The sequence below is a fragment of the Blastomyces gilchristii genome, assembly GCF_000003855.2.
Source record: "Blastomyces gilchristii SLH14081 genomic scaffold supercont1.2, whole genome shotgun sequence".
In the NCBI taxonomy this organism is placed as follows: domain Eukaryota; kingdom Fungi; phylum Ascomycota; class Eurotiomycetes; order Onygenales; family Ajellomycetaceae; genus Blastomyces; species Blastomyces gilchristii.
This window is the reverse complement of record NW_003101681.1, coordinates 1834133-1859050: the sequence shown is the minus strand read 5'-3', so window position 1 is coordinate 1859050 and position 24918 is coordinate 1834133. Positions and strand designations below refer to the sequence as shown.

Here is a 24918-nt window from a genome sequence, read left to right as displayed (position 1 = left end):
GCTGAGAAGAGCAACCTTTGAATCACATCTGATAGCATGTCTAAAAACTAGTATGAAGCACAGACTTCTTCAGAATGTGATAATTTCATCTATGAAGTAATTCATAGTTATCATGTCAGAGTGGTTCTAGAACATCTCAAAAGATAGTGTATAATGAGTGATGAGTGAAAGAGCATTTAATTAATACTGCTTCACTTATTAGAAGAAAACTTCACACTCAGATGAATGCCATGTATGATATGTGAATAGATGGAATATGAGAAAGAAAATGAGAGTAGTGAATCAGATTCAAAGAAGTCTGCTTTCTACTCAAAAGAAGAATAAAAAGAGAGAGAGATGATCATCACTGAAGTTGTATAATAATAACAGAAATTATATAATGAGATAGTGATATAATGATAGATATTATATAATCAATGAGAAATCACTGAAATGAATATCTTCTCTAATTAATATAAATAATACTCTTCTCTGCTATCTGAACTGAAAGATATGCAGAATCTCTCAGAGAATTTACTCAAAGTAGTAAGAAAAGCAGCTGAAACTACTGAACTGAAATCAAAGCTCTGTACACATACAAGAATTCTAAATGAGATCAAGGTCTTGTATACACAGTGACAGGCTGAGATGAAAGTCAAACAACAATTAGCATTCACTGTGAATCAAGCATTTACTATGAAGAGCTTCACTGACACAATCATCACTATCAATAAGAATAGAGAAAACCAGATCTTAGATCTGCAGTGAGAGATTGAACATTTACACAGATAGATAACTACACTAAATCTGAAGATCTTATCACAATTGTTCACAATCTCTTCAGAAGTGTACACATCATCAGAGATCACTGTACAGAATGAGAATCTGAGTATGAAATATATTAAGTCAGAAGATCTGCTGAAGTTATCAAGCTTTAATAGCAACTGAAAAAATAATGCTGTAATCAGCTGGCTAAGTCAGATGCAATCATATTATCAGATTGAACATAAACTTATAGACAGATAGTTAACAGAATTTCAACAAGTCTTAAAATCTGCTATGTTTCTACACAGAAAAGTGAAGTCATTATGAATGACTGATGAAAAGATGAATCTTACAGATCTGAAGTGATATTCATTCTCACAAATATAGAATGAGTTTTTCAAATGAATCTTGCACAACTTTGAGAAAGTGAATATATGAGATAAGTGTTATAAATGCTTCACTGAGTGTAGATAAGTGAGTGATCTTACATCATACTTCACACACTTCAGTTTACACTATCTTATGTTAAATGAAGAGCTTTCAATATCTTTCTGTTTACAGATCTTCATTCATGATCTTACACTTAAGTTAAGAGTAGAATGAAAATGCTTAATCTCACAGTCAGTCACAGTGAAGAAAGTATACAACATTCTCATTGTATGAAAACAAGTGAGTCAATTGTGATAGAAAATACTGCAATTGAGTATGTCTCAGTGAAGAATAGATAATCAGACTTCTATGACACAAGTCACATATCTGAATATGATGAATCTAGATCTGAATATTATTACTAAAGCACTGAATTCTCTGAAAAAGAGATCTTCTATGTGAAAATCTTAATATTATAAGCATTGAGCTTGCTTCAACTGCAGATGTCAAAATCATGATATAAAAGATTACACACAGTGTGTGCAGCTAAGAGAAGTAAGAGAGTTAAAAAACTAGCAGAATCAGTGAGCTCAGAGACACTCACTGATATTCTATAAAAAGTCTTCAAAGTGAAAGAGATGTCTGCATTAGATGACTCTTTAAATTCTGTAAATATCAAGAGAAAGCAGGCTTCTGAATGAGATACAGGTGAGAATGATGAAGTAAACACTCATCTCAATGTCTTAAGGCCTGAAATGTTAATGTATAAGAGGCACTTGAATAAGAATTGAGAGATAACTGTAAAAGTGTTAGCAGATACAGAAGCTTCTATATAATATATTAATAATTATATAATCTGAAGACTGAAAGAGGTCTGCTGAGTGAAGAATCTCTGATATGTAAGATTATCTGATAACTGATATTTGATATTACTTACAAGAGTAAGAGTTCTCTTGCACTTCAGAGAATAATCTTGTTACATTTGAGTGTGAGAGCTGCAGAACATGAAATACAATCTTATTCTCAGACTTAATTGATTTCAAAGATTCAATCTGCAGATTCAATGATGTACATGTCATATACAGTTAACTAATAGAAAGAAAACAGTTTATATAATTCTATCAACTGATATAAGAAGGACATTTCACACTTCTGATATAGAAGGATTAAATCTGCTTACACATTAATAAGTAAAGAGAACAATTCACAAGATCTCATCTGAAAGCACTCTGTATATTATACAGGACCTGAAAGCAGAGAAGACTAAGATAAAGAATATATAAGAGAACAAGTGTATGAAGAAGCTTCTGAAGAAGTATGAGAAGGTCTTCTGAACAGATCTTTTATCAGAATTGCTGCTGGAATGAGAATTCATACATGAGATTGACACAGAGGACACAAAACCAGTCAATCAAAATGTATACTCTCTGTCACAAACACATCTCAAAGAACAGAAGTGTCAGATCACAGATCTTCTAGAACATGATCTCATACAACTCTCATTAAGCATGTGAGGCTTTTCAGTTCTATTTATGAAAAAGGCAGGTGAGAAGTGACAGATATATATCAATTATCAAGCACTTAATAAGCTTATGATCAAGAATGAATATTCACTGTCATAGATTCAACAACAGTTGAATACAGTTGAAAACACTTAATATCTATCAAAGATTGATCTTCTCTCAGAATACTGGCAGATTTATGTAGATGAACTGTCAGTTCTGTGAACTGTGTTTAATATATAATGAGAGAAGTTTGAATTTCTAATAATGTTATTCAGTCTAATAAATGTGTCTGTTATCTTTTAAATAATGATGAATACAATTCTTCATAAACAGAATGAAATCTTATATCTTGTATATCTCAATGATATTCTAGTCTTTTCAAACTCATACAATGAATATCTGAAGTATTTTAATGAAGTGCTTACAACTCTGGCAGAGTATAAGCTCTATATCAAATTAACAAAGTGTGTGTTTGAAACAGAAGAGTTGAAGTTTGTAGAATATGTAGTGAGTGATGACTGTATACACTTTATTTCAGAGAAATTGAATATCATAGTGAATTGATCATGACTGAGAAATGTATATTATATACAACAGTTTCTTGAGTTATTCTCATATTATCACAGATTTATCAAGGATTTTACATGAATATCTGCATCACTCTCAGATCTCTTAAAAGAAATGAATGCAAATCTGTGAAAGAAGAAGTTTTATTCAATTATCTGAAATACTGTGTGTAAAGAGACTTTTCTCACACTGAGAGAATATGTAATAACATTCTCAGTACTTATTTAATCAGATTATGATAAATCTTTCTATATTGAGACAGATGTATTCAAATGAGCTATCAGAGACACTCTTCTACAGATGAGTAAGAATAGCAAGCTGCACTCAGTGATATATAATAGTAGAAAACTATCAGGCACTGAGCTCAATTATTCAGTGTATGAAAAGAAATTGCTAGTAATCAAGCATGCACTAACATTGTAAGATAGATATATTAATAACAGGTATATAACAACAGTGATCACAGATCATAAAAGCCTTATCTATCTATAATTGATAATAAAACCTTTCAAATGCTTAGCATGTTGAATCTCAGAGTTTCAAGTATACAATCTTCATATCAAATATAGAAAGAGATTGAATACTGTAATATCTGATGCAATCAGTCACAGATCTGATTTCATGAGTAAGAGTTCTGTGAATCAGATATAAGAGAAGTGTGCATTAATCACACTGAGAGAATGTAAAAAATCTGAATGAGTGAACACAATAATCTCTCACTTAAAGAATGACAAGATGTCAGATAATAAGCATCTTATAAAAGTGATAGAAGAGATGCTTCTGAACTTCAAGCTGAGAAAATTGAAAAATGATATTATGCTTTACTGTGATCTAGAATATGCAGAAGCTCTCTATCTAGAATATTTATTTAGATATGACTTAGTGACTTGCATGCACAAGGAATTCAGTCACTTAGAAAGCTCTAAACTCATGAGTGTACTTGAATCAAGAGTATACTGGCCAAGCATGACTGAGAATATTCAGACATACACTTATGAATCCCTGAATTATCAGATCATGAAAGAATCTAAGAAAGAATTAGAATGTAAGAAAGTGTAATATCAGATGAAGTATACAATACAACTGTTCAAATGATGAGAAGTGAACCTCATAGACATATTACTGCGAATGTCAAATGAAAATCAATGAATAATCACTGCTATTGATTATGCTACTGACTGGTCAGTTATGAAAGCAGTTTCAGAGATGATAGAGAAGATGATGATGAAGTTTCTACATGATGAAATCTATATCAACTATGAAATGCCGCGCGAGATTCTAACTAATAACAGTGTGAATCTTGTAAAAGAAGTGATAAGGCATTTCATGAGCCAGTTACAGATAAGATATCATAGAACAACATCATATTATTCACAGATAAATGAGAAGATAAAACACTTGAATGAAATCTTGAGCAATATGCTGATGAAATATCTAGTGAACAAGTCTATGAGATTATGAGATGAATATCTCAGTCAGGTACTATTAGTCACACGAATTCAGAAGCATGCAGTTTTCAAGTGTTCATTATTCTATCTGTTGTATGAATTGTATCTGCGCATCTCAGAGAATGCTTTGAAAAAGATGAGAAAGAGAACAGCAGTTACAGATACAGTAGTAGCAGTTGTGAATGCAACAGTCACAGACACAGAATCAAGATTGAAAGAGATCAGTCACACATATATAAAAGCTAATAAGTTACTTCTGAACTGAGTAATTCAATCAAAAAGAATATGAGACTCACTAGTTAAGAAATCAAGTCTTAAGATAAGAATATGAGTTCTTATATACAATGAGAGTTCTGAGAAGTTTCAATCTAGATAATTTGAACTCTATAAAATACTCAAATCACATTCTCTGAGAACTTACACATTAAAGAAATCAGAGAAATGAATCTTATACAACTTGATAAATGATTCATATCTTATAAAGATGAAGATGTAAGATCTGAGCAGATTATAATTATTCACAGCACTATTATCAGCATTGAAAAAGAAGAAACTTACAATTGAAAAGTCTTATAAAGTAAGAGAAATCATAGACACTTATGAATCAGATAATCTTACTTATTTCAATCTTTTCACAATTATAAGAAAAGAATGAGAAGAAATGAAGAAATCAGATGAATATCACACTTTAATAAGTGATGAGACTGTAGCTGATTGTATGATAACACACTACAGATAGCAGACACAACATGGTAAAGAGCAGTCTCAAAGCAGCAGACTTACACATGAGTCAGATTACAGAAGAAAAAGAAATTCAGAGTTGAATTCAACTGTTTACATCAGTTTAATTATGAAGATAACAGAGAATGAAGCATCTGAAACATCTGTGAATATATGAGATCAAGTCATCTCAATCTCTGAGAACACTCAAAGATTGAGTGAGATTAGTTTTAATAGACTGTTTACTGTAGTGATCTGAGCAGGTGAAGAGAGACAGTATAATGTATGAGACAGAATTATAAAAGATGAAAGCTGCTGAATCTAGTCACTGAACACTGTATTATATAGAGATTATGTAAGAGTAGTGACTAGCAGATAAAGAAAAAGTGTAAGAAAAGAGAAATAAATTGATCATCAACTGTAAAAGTCAGCTGTAAAAGACAAATGTTATTATACACATCTTATTCATTTTCATATGTCATATATTTAATCTATTTTCAACATCACATCACCTGAAAAACATCAAAAACAAAGAAAATCTCAAAACTTGAGATCTGCAAGGAATTTGAGAGTCATAAGTCACTCTTGTAATAACATTACACACATCTCTGATTCCTCTACTGCTCTGTGTATAACATTAATATCATTTATCACAAGATTGACTGGAATGTCAATATAGAAATGTGTACATGTGTGTGTAGAAAAATTGAAGAAGAGCATGAGATTCACAGGACCAGAAGCCAGAACAGAGAGAACAGAGACAGAAGAAATGAAAGAAGAAGAAAATACAGAATCAGATGAATAACAGCAGGAATCAACTGAGACTGAATACTTATAACTCAGTGTGCACACAATCTTTTCTACAGAGAAGGAAGAGAAAGTGCTGAAAGAAGCTTAAGAGTGAGAGAGAATAGTCTCAGCAGTGTTATCATCTTCAATTAGAATAATCTCAGATGCTGAAGTAACTAAGAACTATTATTAGTGTATAAAACTGTAAAAAGCAGAGATAATAATTACTGAATGAACACTCACTGATCTTAGAATTGTATATATAATTACAACACACACAAGGCTTCTCAGAAAGAGAGAGAGGGACACAGAGAAATGTAGAAAGCAGAACACAGTATATGAACAGCTCATTTTCACAATAACATCTCAGACAAGACATATAAGCCTTATATCTGTGAGTGTAAAAAAGTATGACATCTGTATTTCTGTTCTTAAAAACATGAATATCTTTCATCTGCATCATGAAGTTGAATAACAGATATCAGAGAATAGGCTGATACAGATCTATTATCTCAAAGAAATTCATTAGAGTAGATATACTCATAATATTGAATTTGATAATTGTGAAAAGTTTCTTGATATCTATGAATATTATGACTTTGTACACAGTAAAACTTATAACAATTTCTTCTAAGAACAGAAAAATCAGCATTAGAAAGAAAAGATGAAAAAGAAAAAGACTTACAATCTTAATACTATTGAGAGAGAGAGTGATTCTCTGATATAAATAAATGATTATCTTATTATAAATATTTAAAATGAATATAATAATCAGTGTCTGTGACTGAGCTTCAGATAGTTATATTATACACAGTCTTTATATAATAAATTATTCTAGAAGTTGATAAGAAAGACAGAAGTGTACATACTGATAAATATGATTTATTAAGTCTATGCAACATCTTCTTGAAATGAGAAGAGCTGATAATGAAAGCAGAGACAGTAAAATCAGAGAGAGCAGAAGTAGTGAGAGTGAGAATCACAGAAACAGAGATAGCAGAAGCAGGAGAATCAGATACAAAGATAGGTGTAGAAGATTAAGAGAGAGTGACAGAGAAAGAAACAGTAGCAGAAGAGGTAGAGAAGAACATAGAAGACTCAGTCATACATAGTATAAGCAATTTCTTCATTATTACATTCTTCAAGTTCTCAATCAATGATTCAATATTGAGTTCACTATCATTGATAAACACAGATCTGTCAACATATGAAGATTCTATATAAATAAAAACAAACATCAGCATCTGTGTCTATGTAAAATTGTGTCAGAAAACATGATCAGAAGCTGCTGAGAAGAAAAACAGTCAAGAGTGTATAAGAAGATAAAGAAGATATGTCATTCATGATAATACATTCTGATGATTGTTAGAAGATAAACAAGTTCAGTCACATTTCACAATGTATTACACTTACTGCTAATGAACTGCTCAGTATGAGTACTACAATGACACTTGTTATGAGAATAAGAGATCATTATCAGAAATGTGTATAATATAATAGATAAACAGATAGAAGATGTTAAACAGAAGAAGAGACAGTAATCTTGAATAAGATGATAATATTTGATAATGATGATGATGAAGAAGATGATTGAAGAATGAGAAAAGTTAGTGAATGAGTGATATAATATAGTGAAAGTTTCTTTGTGAGAGTGTACATAAGATGCTAGCTGAATCAGAAATAGATTATATGATTGTGAACACTAGTGACGCGCTAATCTGCATGAAACTAGGACAGATATCATGATCGCATGAGTGTGACTGAATCTGGTGAAGAAGAATGTAATTTGAAAGAATGTATGACTGTTGAATAATAACATGGCCGCTTCTGAACTTGCTTATAAATGTAAAGAGGTCATAGCGGCCACTAATTAATTTAGTGTATGATATATAAGAAGCCGGCGTACGCCTGTAATCGTACACTGAGGAGAGCAACCTTTGAATCACATAAAGAGAATAGAAGCTGCAGTGAAAGAGTTGCTAATATGTATAAATCTCTTATTTAACAGATTATTGAGTATTCTCTGAAGAAGAAGAAGTTCATGTTAAAACATATTGTAAAGAGAGTCTTATAATAACTTGAGATTCTTATCATTCTTCTTTTCTAATTTGATACTATGATTCACTTCTGAGTCTTATAAGAGAGATATATTAATAATATTATCTTGTCAGAAGATATCTAGATATTCATGATATTACTAAAAGAGTTTTGTATGAGAATCTATTATTGTAGTATAGAATAACTTCTCTAGAGCTTTCTTGATATTGATCAGACTGATGAAATAGATTGCTATATAATTCTGCTATTAATGACTTTATCAGCAGTCTTATTAATAACTTCTTTTTCAGAGTATTTTATAAGTATTGACAGAGATCTGTGTAAGATTCATAGTCTTATAAATATCATCTTTATGAATTCTATCATTGTTAGAAAATATTAAGCTTCTGTTTTAAGCATTTAATAAGATATCTTATTCAGATAGTCAGACAAGTTCTAGCATAAGATTATAGTCAAGATTATTAACTTTATATGCATAAGTATCTTCATATTGATATTCTCTGATATTTATGTTTAGTTTCATCATATAACAGATGTGAATGTCTTTTAAATCATCAAATTCTGCAAGAAGTTGAGATTTTAACAAGAGAATATACTGAAGATTATAACATCTTATGACTGAAGATTTAATCATTGCATAGTGACATAGACCGCTGTCTATTATGACTTTCATATTATACATGTTATTGATCACAGTAGATACAAGAATTGTATTTATTATTATTTTCTCTTTAAATTGTTATTGTCTGATCTCTTCAAACTTCTGTTTATAAATTTGAACAGAAGTTAATCTTTTCTCTGTTTTATTAGAGTATTCTCATAGTTATCTTCTGAATTCTTCTTCAGTGTAATATGATTGAGATGAACTGCTGAAGTTAATCTTTCTTTTGAATAAGAAGATACATAGACTGATCAGCAGTTGAAAGTGATATATTCTGATCAGTTATAATTAATGTATATCTCTTATTAATATTGATCAGTGACTTCTTCAGAAGTGATCTCAGAAACTCAGAAGTCTGTTCAGGTAATGAAAATTCTTGCTTATGTATAGACATTTAAGTTCACTCAATTTATAACATCTACATTGTCATTCTTTAGTGTAGATGTATAAGTGACTGAGATGTAGCATCTTCTATCACTGTTCTGTATACTCTTGAGCTTGATCAGTTGATTATTAAATGTCTGAAGTTATATGCAGAAGTCTTTATAAGTTAAGTCTTCATTTATACTTACAAGAGTCTGTAAGAGTTCAAAAGTTAATACTTTCTTAAGTATACTAATCTTCATTCAATTCTCTCAAGATTGATCACCTGCTTCTAGAATCTTAATATTAAAATCAGAAATAAATGTTCTGAGAGAAGTATTTCTCTATCAGATACTCTGTAATCAATCTAATATCTTCTATTACATAGCAGTGTCTTAGAACAGAATATTGAGATGTTTAATAATATTATCAGATATATGTAATGCTGATTCACATGTCTTTATTTATGAATAAAACTTCTGTCTCATGTGATTCTTTAATTAATCATTGATATATTAATCTTGATTAGTTAACAGACTAATGACATCTTCATCTACACTTAGTTTTATAAGCATTTTCAATCTTTATGATGAATAGAGAGTGAGATCAGAAGTATTAAAATATGTAAGAGTATCTAGATATTTCTTCAATACTTATATCATATTTATATCTGATTCAGTCAGTGTTTAAATTACTTATACAGAGATTTCTAGTTGAAATAATTATTGAATTTTCTCATATTGATGTTATTGAGTTACATGCATATTAGCTATCTATTACTGTTGTAATTTCAACATTACTTAAAGTCACTGTAGTACTGTATCTATACTTATACTTAAGAGTTCTCTTATATTATCAGTAGATATAGCTGTATTATTCATTGAATATGTGATATCTGTGAAATCAGAAAAAATGTAATTATATAAATATCTCATATATCTAAGATGTCAGAACTCTCAGGTTTTTCACTGATATTCTCTTATAAGATCTTTATTCTCTTCATAAGATATTATTGCAGAGTCAGAGTGACTGATAAGTAAGCTTCTATTTAGAGACTCAGTATCTGCTTAACTGTTTAATTATTACTCTATTTCTTACACATTATTACATATTCAGATATCTTAATAGATAATTATTTCTAATAAGAAGATAATAAACATTTTTCAAGTATAAGAGATCTATGCTGAATAGATCAGTATAATATATAGATCTTATAATACAAAAGTGAAAAACATTAGAGAAGAAAAAAAGAGAAAGTACAGAAATCAGTGATCAGAGTAAATATTTATATATATACATATTAAAGCTTCAGAGTGAAAGAATAGAAATTCTGTGAGTTTTTCAGCTAAGAATTAGTGACTGAGAATTGAAGCTTTCAGCGAAATCTATAAAGTGTAATGAAATAGTCTATATAATTGATCAGACGCAGCCCGTCATATTTAAATATTAATATTTTAATAAATATTCATTATTTTAATTATTTAATTTGTAATTTATAACTATAAAAACTTGTAATATAATATAATTCAAAATTATTATAATGTAGTTAAAATTGATTAAAATATAAATTAAATTATAAAATAAAATACAGTAAAATAAAATATATAATATTTTATTATAAATTAAGAAATATGTATTATATATTATTAAAACTAATAATTATTATATAAATATATTATAATTTAATAAATATTAAATTATTTTATAGAAGAATTTTATATTTTAATTTTTAAGAATTTTTTTATTTTTTTATTATAATTCTTTTTATAAATTATAAATAAATTATTAAAAATTCTTGAAATTTTAATCTTTAAAAAATAATTTATTAAATATAAATATATTTAAATAATTTAATATAGTAATTTATTTAAATTATAATTTTAAAGTATAAATAATACACAGTTATTATAAAAATAATATTTTAAAATATAAAAATTTATATAAAAATTTAAATAAATAAATAATAAATAAGAATTTCAAAATAAAAGTTTACATTTTATTAAAAATATATATAATCTATAAGATATTTAATTGTTATATAAAAATAGTTTACATTTATAAATATATTTATAAATATAAACTTCATATAACGATGTGACGGTTGGCCGGAGGCTGCAAATGGCTGTTTTCGCCGCTGCTTTCGGCCTCCCGCTAACCGCCCAACCTCGATCATCACGTGAATCTATCCTCACAGCCGCGACCCTTCCCTCCACGCGTGGCCACAATTTTAGAAGTGCATTTTCATGGCTTTCAGTCACTCTCACTCATTCTTGCTCACTCACTGCCCTTCCTTTGAAAGGGGAGGGGAGCCGTTTTTGACACTTCACTCTGTCAGATTTGGCTCCCTTCTCAGATCATGAATCATGTTGTTCTCTCTGCCTCCAGTTCTCATCACTCTCACCATGCTGCCTGCAGCTCTCTTCTCTCTCCTTCTTCACAGCACTACTGGGCCAGTTCTATTCAGGAAAGCATCTAAGTCTTTCATTACTTGTTCCTGTCTCTCTCTCCTGTCAGCTCTCTTCTTGGGCTGTCCTGATCATGGCACCTGTCTCTTGTTTGGCCGGGCCTGACAAGCAAAGCAGAAGCAAGACAGATGTCAGGTCTGCTCTGAATACCCTCTCCGCGCTGGATGCCATCTTTTCAGACAGTGAGTATGAAAGTGGCTCTGTCAGTGACAATGAAGATGACAACAACAGCCAGCTCACCTCTGAACACTACCTGGCCTTAGCAGAGAGTCTTGATATCACTCAGCTTTGACAGAAGCAGTACAGCCCCAGAACTCAGGAAAAACTCAATGAGACCTGTGGTTACTGGAAGAGGTAGGCAGTGGCTCATTTGACTCTCAGACTGTGTTATAAACTCATCAGTGGCACTGGGCAGGTATTGTCAGCATATCAAGGCAAACGCGGAGCAGCAATGAAATCAGATCTCTAATTCAGAGGAGACAGTTCACTTTCTGTATGCATTCTTTAGCTGGTGGTGTGATATTCATCATGGCAAGAACAATCAATACTGTCCGGGCATTAAGCGCAAAAGCTCACTGAAGACATTTTGAAAGTGGTGGCATCTTGTTCTTAAACAGGAAACAGCATCAGGACTCAGCAAAGATACAATTGTCAAGGTGGAGAATGTGAGCACCTTACTCTCTCTCCTCAGATCACTTAATCAGAAGCACTACTAATCTCTTGCAGGTTGTTGCACAGATGGCCACAGAAAAAGAGCTGGCTCTTGTTGAATGGCCAAAGAAGAACATGTATATTGAAGATGTTGCTGAGTTCGCTCAAGTCATTCTCATCATCACTGAGATGACATTTGTCTGTGGTTGGCAGCACATTCAAATGCTTCTCTTCTTGCAGCTTGCTGCCATCACTGCCAGCCGTCCCTTGGCAATCCTCCATCTTTGGTATCAAGATGTCATGTTAACCCTGATTCGAGTTTCAGACAGCGGACGCCCCCGATTGTTCATATTCTTAAAACCAGAATTTACTAAAAGATTTCTCAGAGATAAGGCACTGTATGTGTTTCTGATCCTCGCGGCATGGCCTGGTTGACTGACAGAATTGATAGGAACGAGTTTAAGATTTCAGAAATCATCTTTGATTCAACCCTGGTTCTCAGCCTGCATATCTGCCTGCTGACTCTGCTCTTTCACATTGGAGGATTCAAGTCAATTTCAACAAGTGAACCAGTGTTGGATTGCGCAGAGAAACTCTACAGCATCAAAGTGCTGAATGGCAAGGGACAGCAGCTGCTACTACTAAAGAATGAATTACTGAATAAGTTTGTGTTTTGCCAGACAGAGTCAACATTCACCGGATTTAAAATTTGCTTTGAATCAGAGGATGACTCCATTCATGATGAGTTCTCAGATGCGCTGAGCTGGTGAGATCATGGGCTTTGAGAAGGTCATTCACTCATACAATCTCTGATATGCTGGAGCTAAGGCATTTAACAACAGCAGTAAGTAGCCCTTCATTTTCTTCATGTTGCAGTCATGTCAGAGGGCTAACAATGAACAGAGGAAGTTACAGAAGCTCTTCAGAATGTCATGCTTCAGCACGCGGATATTCGCACCTTCATCAAGCATTATCAGGTGGACATTAATGTTGACACACAGGGAATAGTCTGGAAAACAGGCTCTCAAACAGCATTGGTGCAATTTGCCTGCTCAATGAGTGCATTCATTGATCTCAACTGACTGTATAAGCTCTCTTCAGAAGAATCACAGTTCCTCAATTACCTTTCAGTTGTTCATAGCTGTCAGGATACTGTCCAGAAGCACAAGCAGGAATGAGAGAATTGTGAAGCTGAGTTAGAACATGTCAACAGAGTATGCAAGACTTCTCTAGAGCACCTTGACAACAGAGTACTCACTGAGTCCAACCCTGAGGTGCTGGAGAGACTGGAAGTTTTCCATGATCAGACAGCAGAAGCAAAGTCAGAGTATAACAAGGCTATCTGTGAGTTGTGCAATGAGAAGCAGCAGCAGCGGAACTGACAGATCTGTGAGAACCTTGAGCACTATAAGAATGAGCAGCCTGTGATTGACCTTGAGTGACAACTGGTCAGGAAGCTGGTGAATACCAAAGTCATGAACACTTTCAAGCATGAAGCCTTCATGCCTCCTGAGCACTTAATGTTTGTTGACTGTGTGCTGACCATGCCAGGTGCTAATCTTGAAGCAGAATATCAGTGGAGGATCAACACAATCAACACAGAAGTTGCATTCTGTGGCATGGAGAAAGGGCGGCCCTCGCACTGGCTCACACAGACCCGTGGCCAGCCCACAGTTGATGATGACCCTTGTCCTCCGACCAAGTGGCAGAGGTGCTCAGTGAAGAATAACACTGAGGTCCTCTTGCACCAAGCAATGGAGTCTGTGCAGGCCAAGTCTACAGCTGAACAGCCTCAGACCTGCTTTCAGCCTCGCGTTTGCTTTCTCTGTGTTGGGAATCCTAGTTGCGCGCTGGAGGACCGCATTATGAAATACACAACATCCAGATCACTTACAAGGCACTTTCTACAAAGACATATCAACCCTCCATGGCCGGCCACTGGGGTTGAGTGCAATGTTTGTGAGGGGAAGGTGCTCCCGGCCAAATCTACTCTTCTAAGTCATGCAGAGGAGGCCCATGGAACTGTTGTGCGGGGTCGCGCTCGGGAGAAACTGGTGTTGGAATATCAACAGAGCCTAGAGAACTAGTTTTGTACAATAGAGATATATATATATAATAAAAGGAGTTGCGGTTCTCACAAATCATGTCCAGCCTCACTCTTACTCAAATGCATGCTATATCAAAACACAAACAAAAAGCAAGTCACGCTACAATACGCTATCAACATGCCCGCTGGGAGCTTACTTCCCTCCATGTTGATGGTTGCCGCTTCGAGACCCTGACGGGATGCAACCTTCAAGAGTAATGTCTGCGCCTGCGACTTTTATATCTATTTTTCTTTGTTCTTCAAGGAAAAAAAAGTCAGACATTCCCCTGAGTCTTGTTCGCTTTCTTGAAATCTGCACGTAAACCCGAGACTTCTCTCTATGAGTGCCGCGAGATTCTGTCCTCCATTGCCTGCTTCTGCTGCTGCACCCATGAGGGGTAAAACGTCTAGCTTGAGTTCTTATTCTACTTCTGATACTAGCTGGGCAGATGTATGTTTCAAATCACCCCACCCCCGCAGAACCTACTCTCATTTTGTTTTTAGAGCATTTTTGCTACGATGTTAACTATATGGTTTATGGTGCATATAGGGGCTTCGCGGCATCGCTTCGATATTCGTGGTTTCGAGCCATATCACTCTATGCTTTGCACGGGGTATTGTGCCCCCGTCAAAAGGGCAAGATGGCCCGTCCACGCTGTTCCAACGTCCGTTCTTTCGGCTGATAGGCCAGGGCAATGCATTCGTCGCGATATTCTTCGTCCTCCTTGGATTTTGTAACTCCCTAAGGGCCATCCAACTTTCTCGGGCCGGCACTGTCTCAGACGCACTCTCTACACTTTCTAGAAGCTCTCTTCGTAGGATTTGCAGGCTGGTAACCCCAGCTGCAGTTGTTACTGTCATATCATGGTCTCTGTGCCAGCTGAACTTTTTTTATTTGGCTCAAAGGTCGGATGCCTTTTGGTTGCAAAGCACAACTCCAAAGCCAAGTGATGCAATTCAGACGTCCCTGACCCATTCTCCCATCCATCTCAATAGAGCCACTCAATAAAGAAACTGAAGGTAGCGGGTTGAACATCCTCAAGTTTCACTTTCTGCTCTTGGCCTTCAGTAAAACGATCCCGTTTCAAAGCAGCTTTGAAATAGGAGGAGGCTTTAACTAAAAGGCGTGAGTGTAAGTGGAAGGTTCGGGCTGAGTCAGAGGGACCGACGATGACGGGAACAATTGGTGATGATAGATATCTACACGAGTGACGATGAGCTTTAATTGTTTGATGCCAGAACATGTAGAACGTCGTTCTCACTCTGAAATCTTTTCCTCATCGGGATCATCGAGGGCCGGGGAACTGGTCGGCGCCAAAGAATCCTCCGTGTTGGGGGGTGGCATTATGTAGCGGTAGCTGTAACAATTAACTGGCGTTGGGTGAGAATGAACAAGAATAGAAGGGAAAGGTTGTGTGGAAGTGGTGGTTATTCGCATTTACTCCATTAATAGGAGAATTCTCGACATGTAGTGGGTCATATCTTGGGTCTCGGTTTACGAAACTGCTCGGAACATACGCGGGCGGATGATGGAAGGCATCGACACCACTTCCTGCCTGGGGAGAACGATGAAATGAATTCATGTCTATGGCAGTAGCTGAAGTAGCGGGGGGGATTGAGAGTGAGCTTAGTAAATTAAGTGTCAATTTCCAGTGGCAGGGTTCGGGGAACAGATAACAGAAAACCCATCAAAATTTGAAGTTTTCAGCTGAACTTGAGATGGTCTGATATCTGAATCTGTCTCAATATAGATCCAGAGTGGACTCAGAGAATTTCCTAGTTGGCTCATGTGCTTTTGAGGTATGGAGTAGGGTGACGAATTCATCGACGTGAAAGAAAATACCGATCTACAGGCTTCTGCGAAAGAAGATTGGGATGTTGCTAATTTTGAGTGTTTGGATGGAAGAGATTTGGAGCGCACTTTGCATGTTTTTTCCAGAAGGGAGAGCGGCACTGAGAGCCAGAAACACATATTGGCCAGCATGGAGAAAAGAAAGCAAACTGCAATTAGCCGCCCGGGATACTCTCAAGGTTGACTAGTTAGTAGTCTTCAATCCGGAGAAGAATATAACTGGTCACACCATTCATATCATGTTGGCAAGAGTTGGGGTGTTGGGGGCAAGGGCCACGCAGTTCCAGGACGCGCCCTGAATATTAAGCTTCACATCTTCCAATCAAGGGATTGATGGATAAGATTGTGGGAAATACCCAGTTTCATACAAACTCTAAGAGGCAATTTCTCGAGTGATAGGCTCCAAAGGGCAGAAATGGGGCCGGGATTTGAGCAGACCCTCATCCTGCAAGGCCAAAAGCATCGTCCAGTCGGAAAATAGAATTGTCAATTTATTATCGAATGGGTGTCTGTGCTGCATTCTGTGGGGTTGGACAGGGGAGTCGTTTTTAATTTTAGTTGGCGGGTAGGACGCGGCGCTTAAGAAGAGATTACAGCTAACGTGCAGGCGCTAAGTTAACTAAGTTTCTCTGAAAGTTCCCAGTGGACACCGCGTGGAGGTGGGAGCTCGTCGTCCGCCTATCTGCCCGTCATTTCTACGGCCGTTGTAAGGAATCACAGGCTTAATCAGATGAGAAGCAATGAATTATTATTGAACTATCTGACAGTAAGGGGTGGTTCCAGTAACAAGATGTAGGGCAAAGAAAGAAACACTAAAAGCTCAAAAATCAAAGAAAAAGAAGTTCGCCATAAAACCAGGCGGCCAGAGAAAGAAGCAAAATAGAAATGTCCCTGGCAACCTTACCCACAGAGCTCCTGCTCACCATCGCTTCCTACCTCATCGAGCCCTCCGACCTCCTCACCCTTCTCCTCCAAAACCGCTACATCTACTCCGTCCTCCACTCAACCCTCTACACCAACGGCATCCGCCGCCACGGCTGCTCGGCCCTCAGGTGGGCCGCCACGCACAGCCGCGTTGTGACGGCGGAGCATTCACTCAAGCGCTGGGCGCATAAGATCCTCAGCGCCTCTTATCGCAAGGACGAGAATGTGGTAATGGGCGGGGCCTTTTGGGGATCTAGGGGAGGCATATATACTTTTCTCTGGGGCTAGACAAAATAGACAAACGGAAATGGTTCGAAGAAAAACCAAAGTGAGAGGCAAAGAAATGAGGGGCGTTCCACTCTGCATGGAATTTTTTGACCAGCTCCTAGCAGCCCGGGATCAGATCGCTCCGCGGTTGCCACATAGGCCGCCATGCGACACGGTACACTCTTATTCCAATGCAGAGAAATTGGCTAGGTGCAGTAGTAGACATAAGTTTTGAGTGCAGCCACCTTCTCATCTTCAAGCAATCAGCATCAATGCACGCCATACAGAGTTTTAGCAATATGAAGTGCTATTTTCGTTCATCACTTTAGAGCTGATATTCTGTTTACGGTGTAAAACGCGGAAAGACAGTTCGGGTGCCACTGTAGAAGCACGCAGAAGTGTTAAATTTTCTTGATGATACCGCTCTAATGTTATGAACTGCCTATGTTTTCAGAGTTGCTCTATAATTCTCTCTATGTTTGCTGTGTGAAACTTCATTCATCTTCACTCTAGAAATATGAGACTCTACTACATATGTGAAAGGCTGGCAAACGAGGAGATAGCTATAGAAGTACAGGAATCCTTGGCGACAGGAGGACATCAAAATAGCCAGTAAGAGACACCACCCCATCGAGCGTGCGAAACCAGGTCAAATGAAATACTAACGGACAGTCGAAACATAACCCATATGGAGATTCTCCCAAACTTGCCAACTATGCCAACCCTTCCTGCTTGCCCTTAACACTGGCCTTGTTAGCGGCATAAGTCGCGTCGCCGCCATCGATGATTCCTTCCGCCTCTAAATCGTCCAAAAGCTCGAGCACATAGTCTTGACAGTTATAACCCGCGAATTCATTGTGGATAACTGCGTTCTTTGCAGTGTCCTTGATAGCTTCAACTTTGAAAGCGGGCACGTCGCAAAGGTAAACCAGTTCCGCGAGGCTTTTTGATTCGCGGGCGTTTGAGTTTCGCATTTCGAAACGGTATCGAGTCGAAGAACCCATGGCGTGGAGTATGATCTTTTCGGAATCGGTGGCTCCCTCAACGAAGAGGCTCCAGTGCTTATATACACCGCTGTGGTAGATGGCAACATGGAGCTTGACAGTTGGAGGCATACTGAAAATCGCCGAGAAGTACCGCGAAAAGTTTTCAAGATGGTGTATCTGTAGGAGTGAGGCTGCGGGGAGTCCAGTCGACCGCTGGCTGGATACGAGGGGGTTGGAGGGAGAGTAAGAACCTAGCACGAGACAGGAAAGCCTTGGACGAATCTGGCACGTTGACTGTGAAGAGAGGATAAATTGAGCGAGGATGCAAATCAGAAGTCTGAGATGGAAAACAGCCGAGGGTTAAGGCTAATGGGGACATGTATCGATGGAGCGGTAGAGATATAAAGAGATTTAAGGGGAATTTTTCTTGTGAATCAAGATAATGGATGGAGGGAGTAAAAGCTGGGGATTGCGATGATTTTATATACAACTCCAAGCCGGACCCTTCTTATGTATGCCCACAGGAAAAGGTGCTTGGATAAACTGAGTGGTGTTTGGGATATTACCGTTCACAGCGGGATGATGAAAGGAAGATTGCTTCTGGCTATTCGGGAATTTGAATTGCTTTCAGACAAACTTTGCAGCAATAAACAGCGAATCATATGTGTCTTGTTGGGTGGCATCTCTGTAAATGAGGTTTCAGAACATGCATATAAGTGTTGGTCATGTTCTATGTATAAATAATTTGCTGATCCGTGACGCATGAATGAACTTGAAAGCATGCCTCAAAGTAAATTGAGCAGTATTAACCAATGACATTCCTGTGATTTGTAGGAGGACTAAGATCATGAAAAGAGTAATTGGTTGGTTTGAACTAGAGAGCTAAGTGGGCGATGAAAAATCCCGTAGGCGCCCCGCAGGGGATCCAAGATGATTGAATAACTTCGGAGCCTGGCGGCTAGCATAGGAGAGTATCGGTTGTTTGGGAGGGCGAAGTGAAGCCCTGGAATGCATATGAACCGATGTGCAAACAAAGAGAAGCGGCGTGTATGCATGAATGAACTTGAAACGATGGCTTCATGAAAAATGGTTTGAGTAGTGGCCACTAAGGTATTCCCTTTGTAAAAATAGCCTGAAACGCAGCAGCTAAAGGTTCCCTGTCATTTAAGTCGCGTTTGGTTGAACAGACCGCTGCTTATATATTAACTAGGTCACAGGTTCGAGCAACTCAGGCGCCTCAACTTCCGAACTCTGAACGCCATCAATTTGGTAGTCGACCAAGCGAAGGTATCCCGCCATCTTCTTAACGTGTAGGTAGGATAACGCTCCAATCGTGACAGCCCTGCTTCCAACATCTCAACCCCTGAGATGTCGAACGCATGAATGGTGCGAGTGAGAGTCGAAGCCATTTCTTTCGAAATGCTTTCCGGCGACTGGATGAAAATAGACAGATCCTTTAAATAACAGTGAGAGTTCAGATTTGCTGAAACAGTGGGCTGGAAGCTGGCGGTTACAGGCAAGCCAAATACCAACCAGCTTTTAGTATTCGCCCGCTTTTCAGATCCCTAGCACCTATAATAGTGAGCTTTTGTTGAATGCGCGCGCTTAAGTTTCAGATCGTAATAATATACTCTTGATGTTGGGCTGAATTTCATGCGAATAATATTACAGGGCTTAATACCGAATAGTTGGATATCATTAAGGAGCTACTAGGTGGGCGGTATACGCGATGTTATGGTCACGTGCCGGCAGAGCTAGGCGGCCCGCAGGAAGCAAACATATCTGAATAATTAAAAAAACGCGCTTTACCACAAAACTCTCTGTAATATATAGTTATGAAGCGCGCTAATTGGTCCAAAAACCTCCAGGCGATGGGAATTCCACGCGTTGCTCGAGTCCGTTGTACCATGTCCTTTTTAACTCCGTATTCTTCGAAGACGCGTAAACGCAGGCAAACAAATCCCAAACAAATTATTTACACGGTAAAACCACTGGAATCCCAGCAGAATCTCGGTGCTTGCCATCCTTTCACAATCGTCCTTTGAAGAATTCTCTTATCCTCATAAGCCAGCTTTTGTGTCAGCAATTATGGATGAGGCTGCGGCTGCACGGGGCCTCTCGCTCACACACCCCAACGCAGCACAATGGAACCACGAACTTATGCTTGAATTCCAAGCAGCACTCGAAAAAGATCCAGCGGCGGACCTGATGTCAATTATCTCTGATTCATATAGACGAGAACATCGAAAAGCTCAGTATTGCGAGCTCTCTTATGCAGCAAAAATTAATCTCAGAACAGTCGATGAGCTCGGCGATCAACTCAAGCACAAGCCAGAAGTCAACTTGCTGGATGTGTTTCCAAAGAATTATGTTCGCAGGATTAAAATGGCGACTGCCGGCCGTACAGCGCCGTCTGCGGAGGATACTGAAAAACCGAGTCCTCCGGAGTTCCGCACACGTCTTGATCTCGCTGACTCCGCCACGGTTGTCTTTCCATTGTCTGAGACAGTTACCGCTCTTCTTGCGAGGTATTCACACCCAGAGGAACCAGATGGTGCAGAGCAAGCACTGATTTCCTTCCTCAAACAACTGCTTTGGGACTCGCCCAAACTCTGGGAAAGCTCCATCAGAGGCGTGGTCGTCAAGTGCAATGAGGAAGTCGTTGCCAAAGTGATTACAAGTGATACCAATGACACCACAGAGTACACGGCCATGCAGTACCTCGCAGAACGCGCGCCCGACATCCCAGCCCCCAAACCCCACGGCCTAATCAGATTCGGACCCTTTCGCGTTATCTTCATGTCATATATTCCGGACATGACATTGGCGCAAGTCTGGTCCAGCCTATCACCCAAGGAGAAAGTCTCAATACAACAACAGCTAGATGATATTTTCCGTAGATTGAGGACCCTTCGCCAGGAGGATGGCAATGCACTTGGAGGTGTCAGTGGAGAAGGAGTGAAAGAGTACCGTGTCGATGAATGCGCCCGCTGGAAAGATATTACCACAGCCAGAGAGTTTAGCGACCTACAATTCTCCGCGTGCCACCATGGCAGCAAGACATATATCAAATTCCTCCGCTCTTTCCTCGAAGATGAGAGTGCTACCATGCGCGGATCCGTGTTTACCCACGGTGATGTCAGGAGGGAGAACATTATGGTGAAGCAGGATCCATATAATAACAACGCCTACGTGGTCACTGGTATTATCGACTGGGAAGATAGCGGCTTTTATCCCGAGTACTACGAATGCACGATGCTGACATGTACTCTGAGCCTGGTAGATGAGAATGACTGGTACCTTTACCTTCCGGAGTGCATTTCGCCGTTGCGATTTCCTGTGCGTTGGCTTGTTGATCGGCTCTGGGATATTCATCTCAAAACTACATAGCTGCCACAGTTGCAAGATGACAAGAAGTTGCCGTGCGGTACTATGACTGAATGAGAGAGAACCGACTGATGGAGGATTAGGGTGGGGAAAGCATTTGTTGTCATTCCACGATCTGATATGGGATCTTACCTGTCAGCGGGAAGTAATGATTTTTTCTAAAAAAAAAAGGGTAAACTGTCGACAGAACCTCGAGGCTTGGCACAACTTCAGAACACGTAGCATGCCTGACCGATTCAATTTGGAATTCTAGTATGACATCTTTGATGTATGTGTTTAATGTAAAATGTAATTGCATTTCTGCTTTCTCCACTACTGAAGGAGAAACTTTTGTTAGCAGTAGAGCTATCCGAATTGGTTAGAGGATGGTTCTTGATAATGTTGCGATCTTCTTGTGAAAGTCCCGCCACTTTGATGGTATAAAAGACCCTTAAGTTAGTGCGAAAAATTGCAAAGAGTGGGAAAGTTACAGGGTGGTATGCTAATTTTACCACCAAACATTTTCTTGGCCAAAACAAATGACTAAGCATGGAGCTTAATTGATTTTCGATTTGATTGGTTTATTCATTTCCACTGACGCTCCCTATTCGGGTTATCTTTGGACGTATTCAATTACATGTACGAGCTTAACTGTGCCAAGCGCTACTCACTACCATTAGTGAGTGCGCCACAGCGTACGGAAAACCACACCGTACAGAAAATATTATGAAGGTTAATCGCAGCTGGTGCAAATGACAACTGGCTTGATGATATCGGGAAGTACGTCTCGAGAAACCTAAGTGCCGCCAGGGATAATATCTGTCTGACCCGTTTTAAGTAACCCGATGTATACGCTGCTGGACTGCGCGCTAGTATCCACAGCCATGAGCGATGGCTCCTCGTTCGAATTTGCTAAATATTGTGGGATGATTGCTGGTCTTTTCGGCAGATCATTGGCCGAGGTTGGGAATGACTACCTAGGTAGTCGAGGATTTACAACACTTCATGAGGTCCTTCTACGAATCAATACCAGTCAATCATTGGAGGAGTTTCTCGACTCTTCATCTCGAGCCGGAGATATTGCCGCTTTGATTGACCAGCCAGATTATCATCATCGAACTCCTCTAACATGGGCTGTAGAATTTGGCTGGGTTTACGCCGTCCGAACCCTTCTGAAGTACGGTGCTAATCCACACAAAGCAATTCTCTCGGAACGCGGCAAATCTACTCTTCTACACCTGGTGCTTGCCGGTCCATGTTCTCAGTTTTCGAAAGGCGACTTCAATTCTGTTGTCGAGGTTTTGCTTGCAGAAGGCGTTGACATTAATGCGAGAGATCATGAAGGGTGGACACCATTGCATATTGCAGCATCATGGGGTTACATTCCTCGAAGGCTCGTGGATAATCATGGACTTAATTGGAATGTCTTGACGTACGATGGTCGGACAGTAGCTGATTTATCGCCCGGCAAAAATGCTTGTAATATTTCTGTAATTTAGTCTTCCACAAGAGCCAATAACCCGAATGTTCCATCTGTTTTGCTTTCCGTGTATTGTCGTATAATGTAGCGAGCAGACCCGGTTAGAATATCTTCACCTTCGGCCAGGGAGCCTCGGCTTATAGGTCCATCGACGTCACCATCCAGCTCGTACAATCGGTTCGAGTGTGTAACAAAACATATGTAATGGTGATCCACTTCATCTTCGGCGATGGGGACGGCCGAAACCCCCTTTTTCGCAGCCTTCGTATAAGCCCTACAGACTTCTTCCGAGTCTTCAAGATATTTAGTACGGTTGGGCGGTGCAAGTTTGGTTAATTGGTGAAGCGCAGACTCGGTTTCTGTGTGGACTGTGAATTTCTTTTCCCCCTTTATTAATGCGAACGAAAAGCGAAGCAAATCACGTACTAATGGAACTGGGCACGTTACAGACGGCGTGTAGGATGGCGTAGAGGCCACATGCATTGTTGATCGTCTGCTTTAACCAAACAACTTCTTCCTCAGCTCGGTTTGCGATAATTTGACCTTCAATCGTACGATGCTCGTACGCGGGGCAAGACGGGAGGATTAGGATTAGTGCAAGGACAGGGCGCTGAACAAGGCGCAGCTCTTCTTCTTCAAGTGAGCAGACATCAACGAATTTGAGAGAACTAGACACGCCCAAGTCATGCATCAACTCGGTAAATATCTCTGGATCAGACTCGAGAGGAATATAATGCTTTTTGTAATTCATACTGCGCTTTGCTGGACCAAAAATGGCTACGTCTAAAAGAAAAGAAAATGGAAAATGGACAAATGTTGGTTTGGAAGGCGTCAAAGAGCCAAATGGTGAGGGGTCATTCTCACGTGACAATCCACTGCGTCAGGCTCTAGTAAAAGTCGACGCCTATTTCTCTTTGGTGCAAAGTCCCATATTTGCTTGGCAGCTTAAACTGCATTGCCATTTGCCCCTAATTAGCGACGGGCTAGGAATCCCGGATAAGCACTCGGGCGTTTTCCTGTGTTTCGAATCTGGTCGAAAGAACTCGTATAGTCTCTGAGCTCGGATTGTGTTTGCGCGGATAATAGAGGCTTGCTGTGGTGGAATGTTCCAGATGTGGGGGCTAGCCTAGACTGGAACTGAGGAAGAGAGGAACCGCTTTCCAATTCAATCAGTCGACAATTTTGGGAACAGAAGTCATCACCATCAGTCTGCCGGTCGCAGGACAGACAGTAGTTCGGGCACCAGTCTGTGGACATTGGAAGAAGATTTGGAGTTTGCGGCTGGAGAAGATTAAAGGATTGTCATTTTTCGTTGAGAGCCTCTCATATGTCATACTGACGTCAATGCTTCATCTTTTTTTAGCTTAGGGCGTTTTTGACTTAAGAAAGGCTGCTGCCCGCTGCCCGCTGTAGGAAGGCTTCCTGCTTGGGGGATATCATTCTCCCCGCTGGATCAAAAATGATGATGATGATGGTAAAATACAATAAAGATCAAACAGTTCCTCAAACCAACAGGTGCCTGGAATAGCTGCTGGAGACCCACCAATTACAGCGCTACCAGGTAACGAGCCTGATGGGCAGATTTTGGACGCTATCCGGGGTAACCCTTGCAGTGGA

General features: G+C 38.6%; 8 protein-coding genes across 8 annotated transcripts; 5 read left to right on the top strand and 3 right to left on the bottom strand.

Annotated features, from left to right (window-relative positions):
• Positions 1 to 11762: 11762 nt before the first annotated feature.
• BDBG_16293 (uncharacterized protein) lies at positions 11763 to 11981 on the top strand (the record flags this gene model as incomplete). Its single annotated transcript, XM_031724279.1, has 1 exon — positions 11763 to 11981. The coding sequence occupies one exon, from the start codon at positions 11763 to 11765 to the stop codon at positions 11979 to 11981; it is 219 nt and encodes a 72-aa protein (XP_031576260.1).
• A 446-nt stretch (positions 11982 to 12427) lies between these two features.
• Positions 12428 to 13110, top strand: BDBG_16292 (uncharacterized protein; the record flags this gene model as incomplete). The annotated part of the gene is made up of 2 exons (XM_031724278.1): positions 12428 to 12738; positions 12792 to 13110. 2 exons carry the CDS (start codon positions 12428 to 12430, stop codon positions 13108 to 13110), a joined length of 630 nt encoding a protein of 209 aa, XP_031576259.1.
• Positions 13111 to 13884: 774 nt separating this feature from the next.
• BDBG_16291 (uncharacterized protein) lies at positions 13885 to 14427 on the top strand (the record flags this gene model as incomplete). Its single annotated transcript, XM_031724277.1, has 1 exon — positions 13885 to 14427. One exon carries the CDS (start codon positions 13885 to 13887, stop codon positions 14425 to 14427), a length of 543 nt encoding a protein of 180 aa, XP_031576258.1.
• Positions 14428 to 15415: 988 nt separating this feature from the next.
• BDBG_16290 (uncharacterized protein) lies at positions 15416 to 15771 on the bottom strand (the record flags this gene model as incomplete). Its single annotated transcript, XM_031724276.1, has 2 exons — positions 15416 to 15626; positions 15689 to 15771. 2 exons carry the CDS (start codon positions 15769 to 15771, stop codon positions 15416 to 15418), a joined length of 294 nt encoding a protein of 97 aa, XP_031576257.1.
• A 1392-nt stretch (positions 15772 to 17163) lies between these two features.
• On the top strand, positions 17164 to 17490 carry BDBG_01111 (uncharacterized protein; the record flags this gene model as incomplete). The annotated part of the gene is made up of 1 exon (XM_002628157.1): positions 17164 to 17490. One exon carries the CDS (start codon positions 17164 to 17166, stop codon positions 17488 to 17490), a length of 327 nt encoding a protein of 108 aa, XP_002628203.1.
• A 692-nt stretch (positions 17491 to 18182) lies between these two features.
• BDBG_01110 (uncharacterized protein) lies at positions 18183 to 18584 on the bottom strand (the record flags this gene model as incomplete). The annotated part of the gene is made up of 1 exon (XM_031720189.1): positions 18183 to 18584. One exon carries the CDS (start codon positions 18582 to 18584, stop codon positions 18183 to 18185), a length of 402 nt encoding a protein of 133 aa, XP_031576256.1.
• A 1959-nt stretch (positions 18585 to 20543) lies between these two features.
• Positions 20544 to 23252, top strand: BDBG_16289 (uncharacterized protein; the record flags this gene model as incomplete). The annotated part of the gene is made up of 4 exons (XM_031724275.1): positions 20544 to 21794; positions 21846 to 21882; positions 22695 to 22998; positions 23087 to 23252. 4 exons carry the CDS (start codon positions 20544 to 20546, stop codon positions 23250 to 23252), a joined length of 1758 nt encoding a protein of 585 aa, XP_031576255.1.
• A 64-nt stretch (positions 23253 to 23316) lies between these two features.
• BDBG_01107 (ubiquitinyl hydrolase 1) lies at positions 23317 to 24052 on the bottom strand (the record flags this gene model as incomplete). The annotated part of the gene is made up of 2 exons (XM_002628153.2): positions 23317 to 23660; positions 23728 to 24052. 2 exons carry the CDS (start codon positions 24050 to 24052, stop codon positions 23317 to 23319), a joined length of 669 nt encoding a protein of 222 aa, XP_002628199.1.
• Positions 24053 to 24918: the final 866 nt, after the last annotated feature.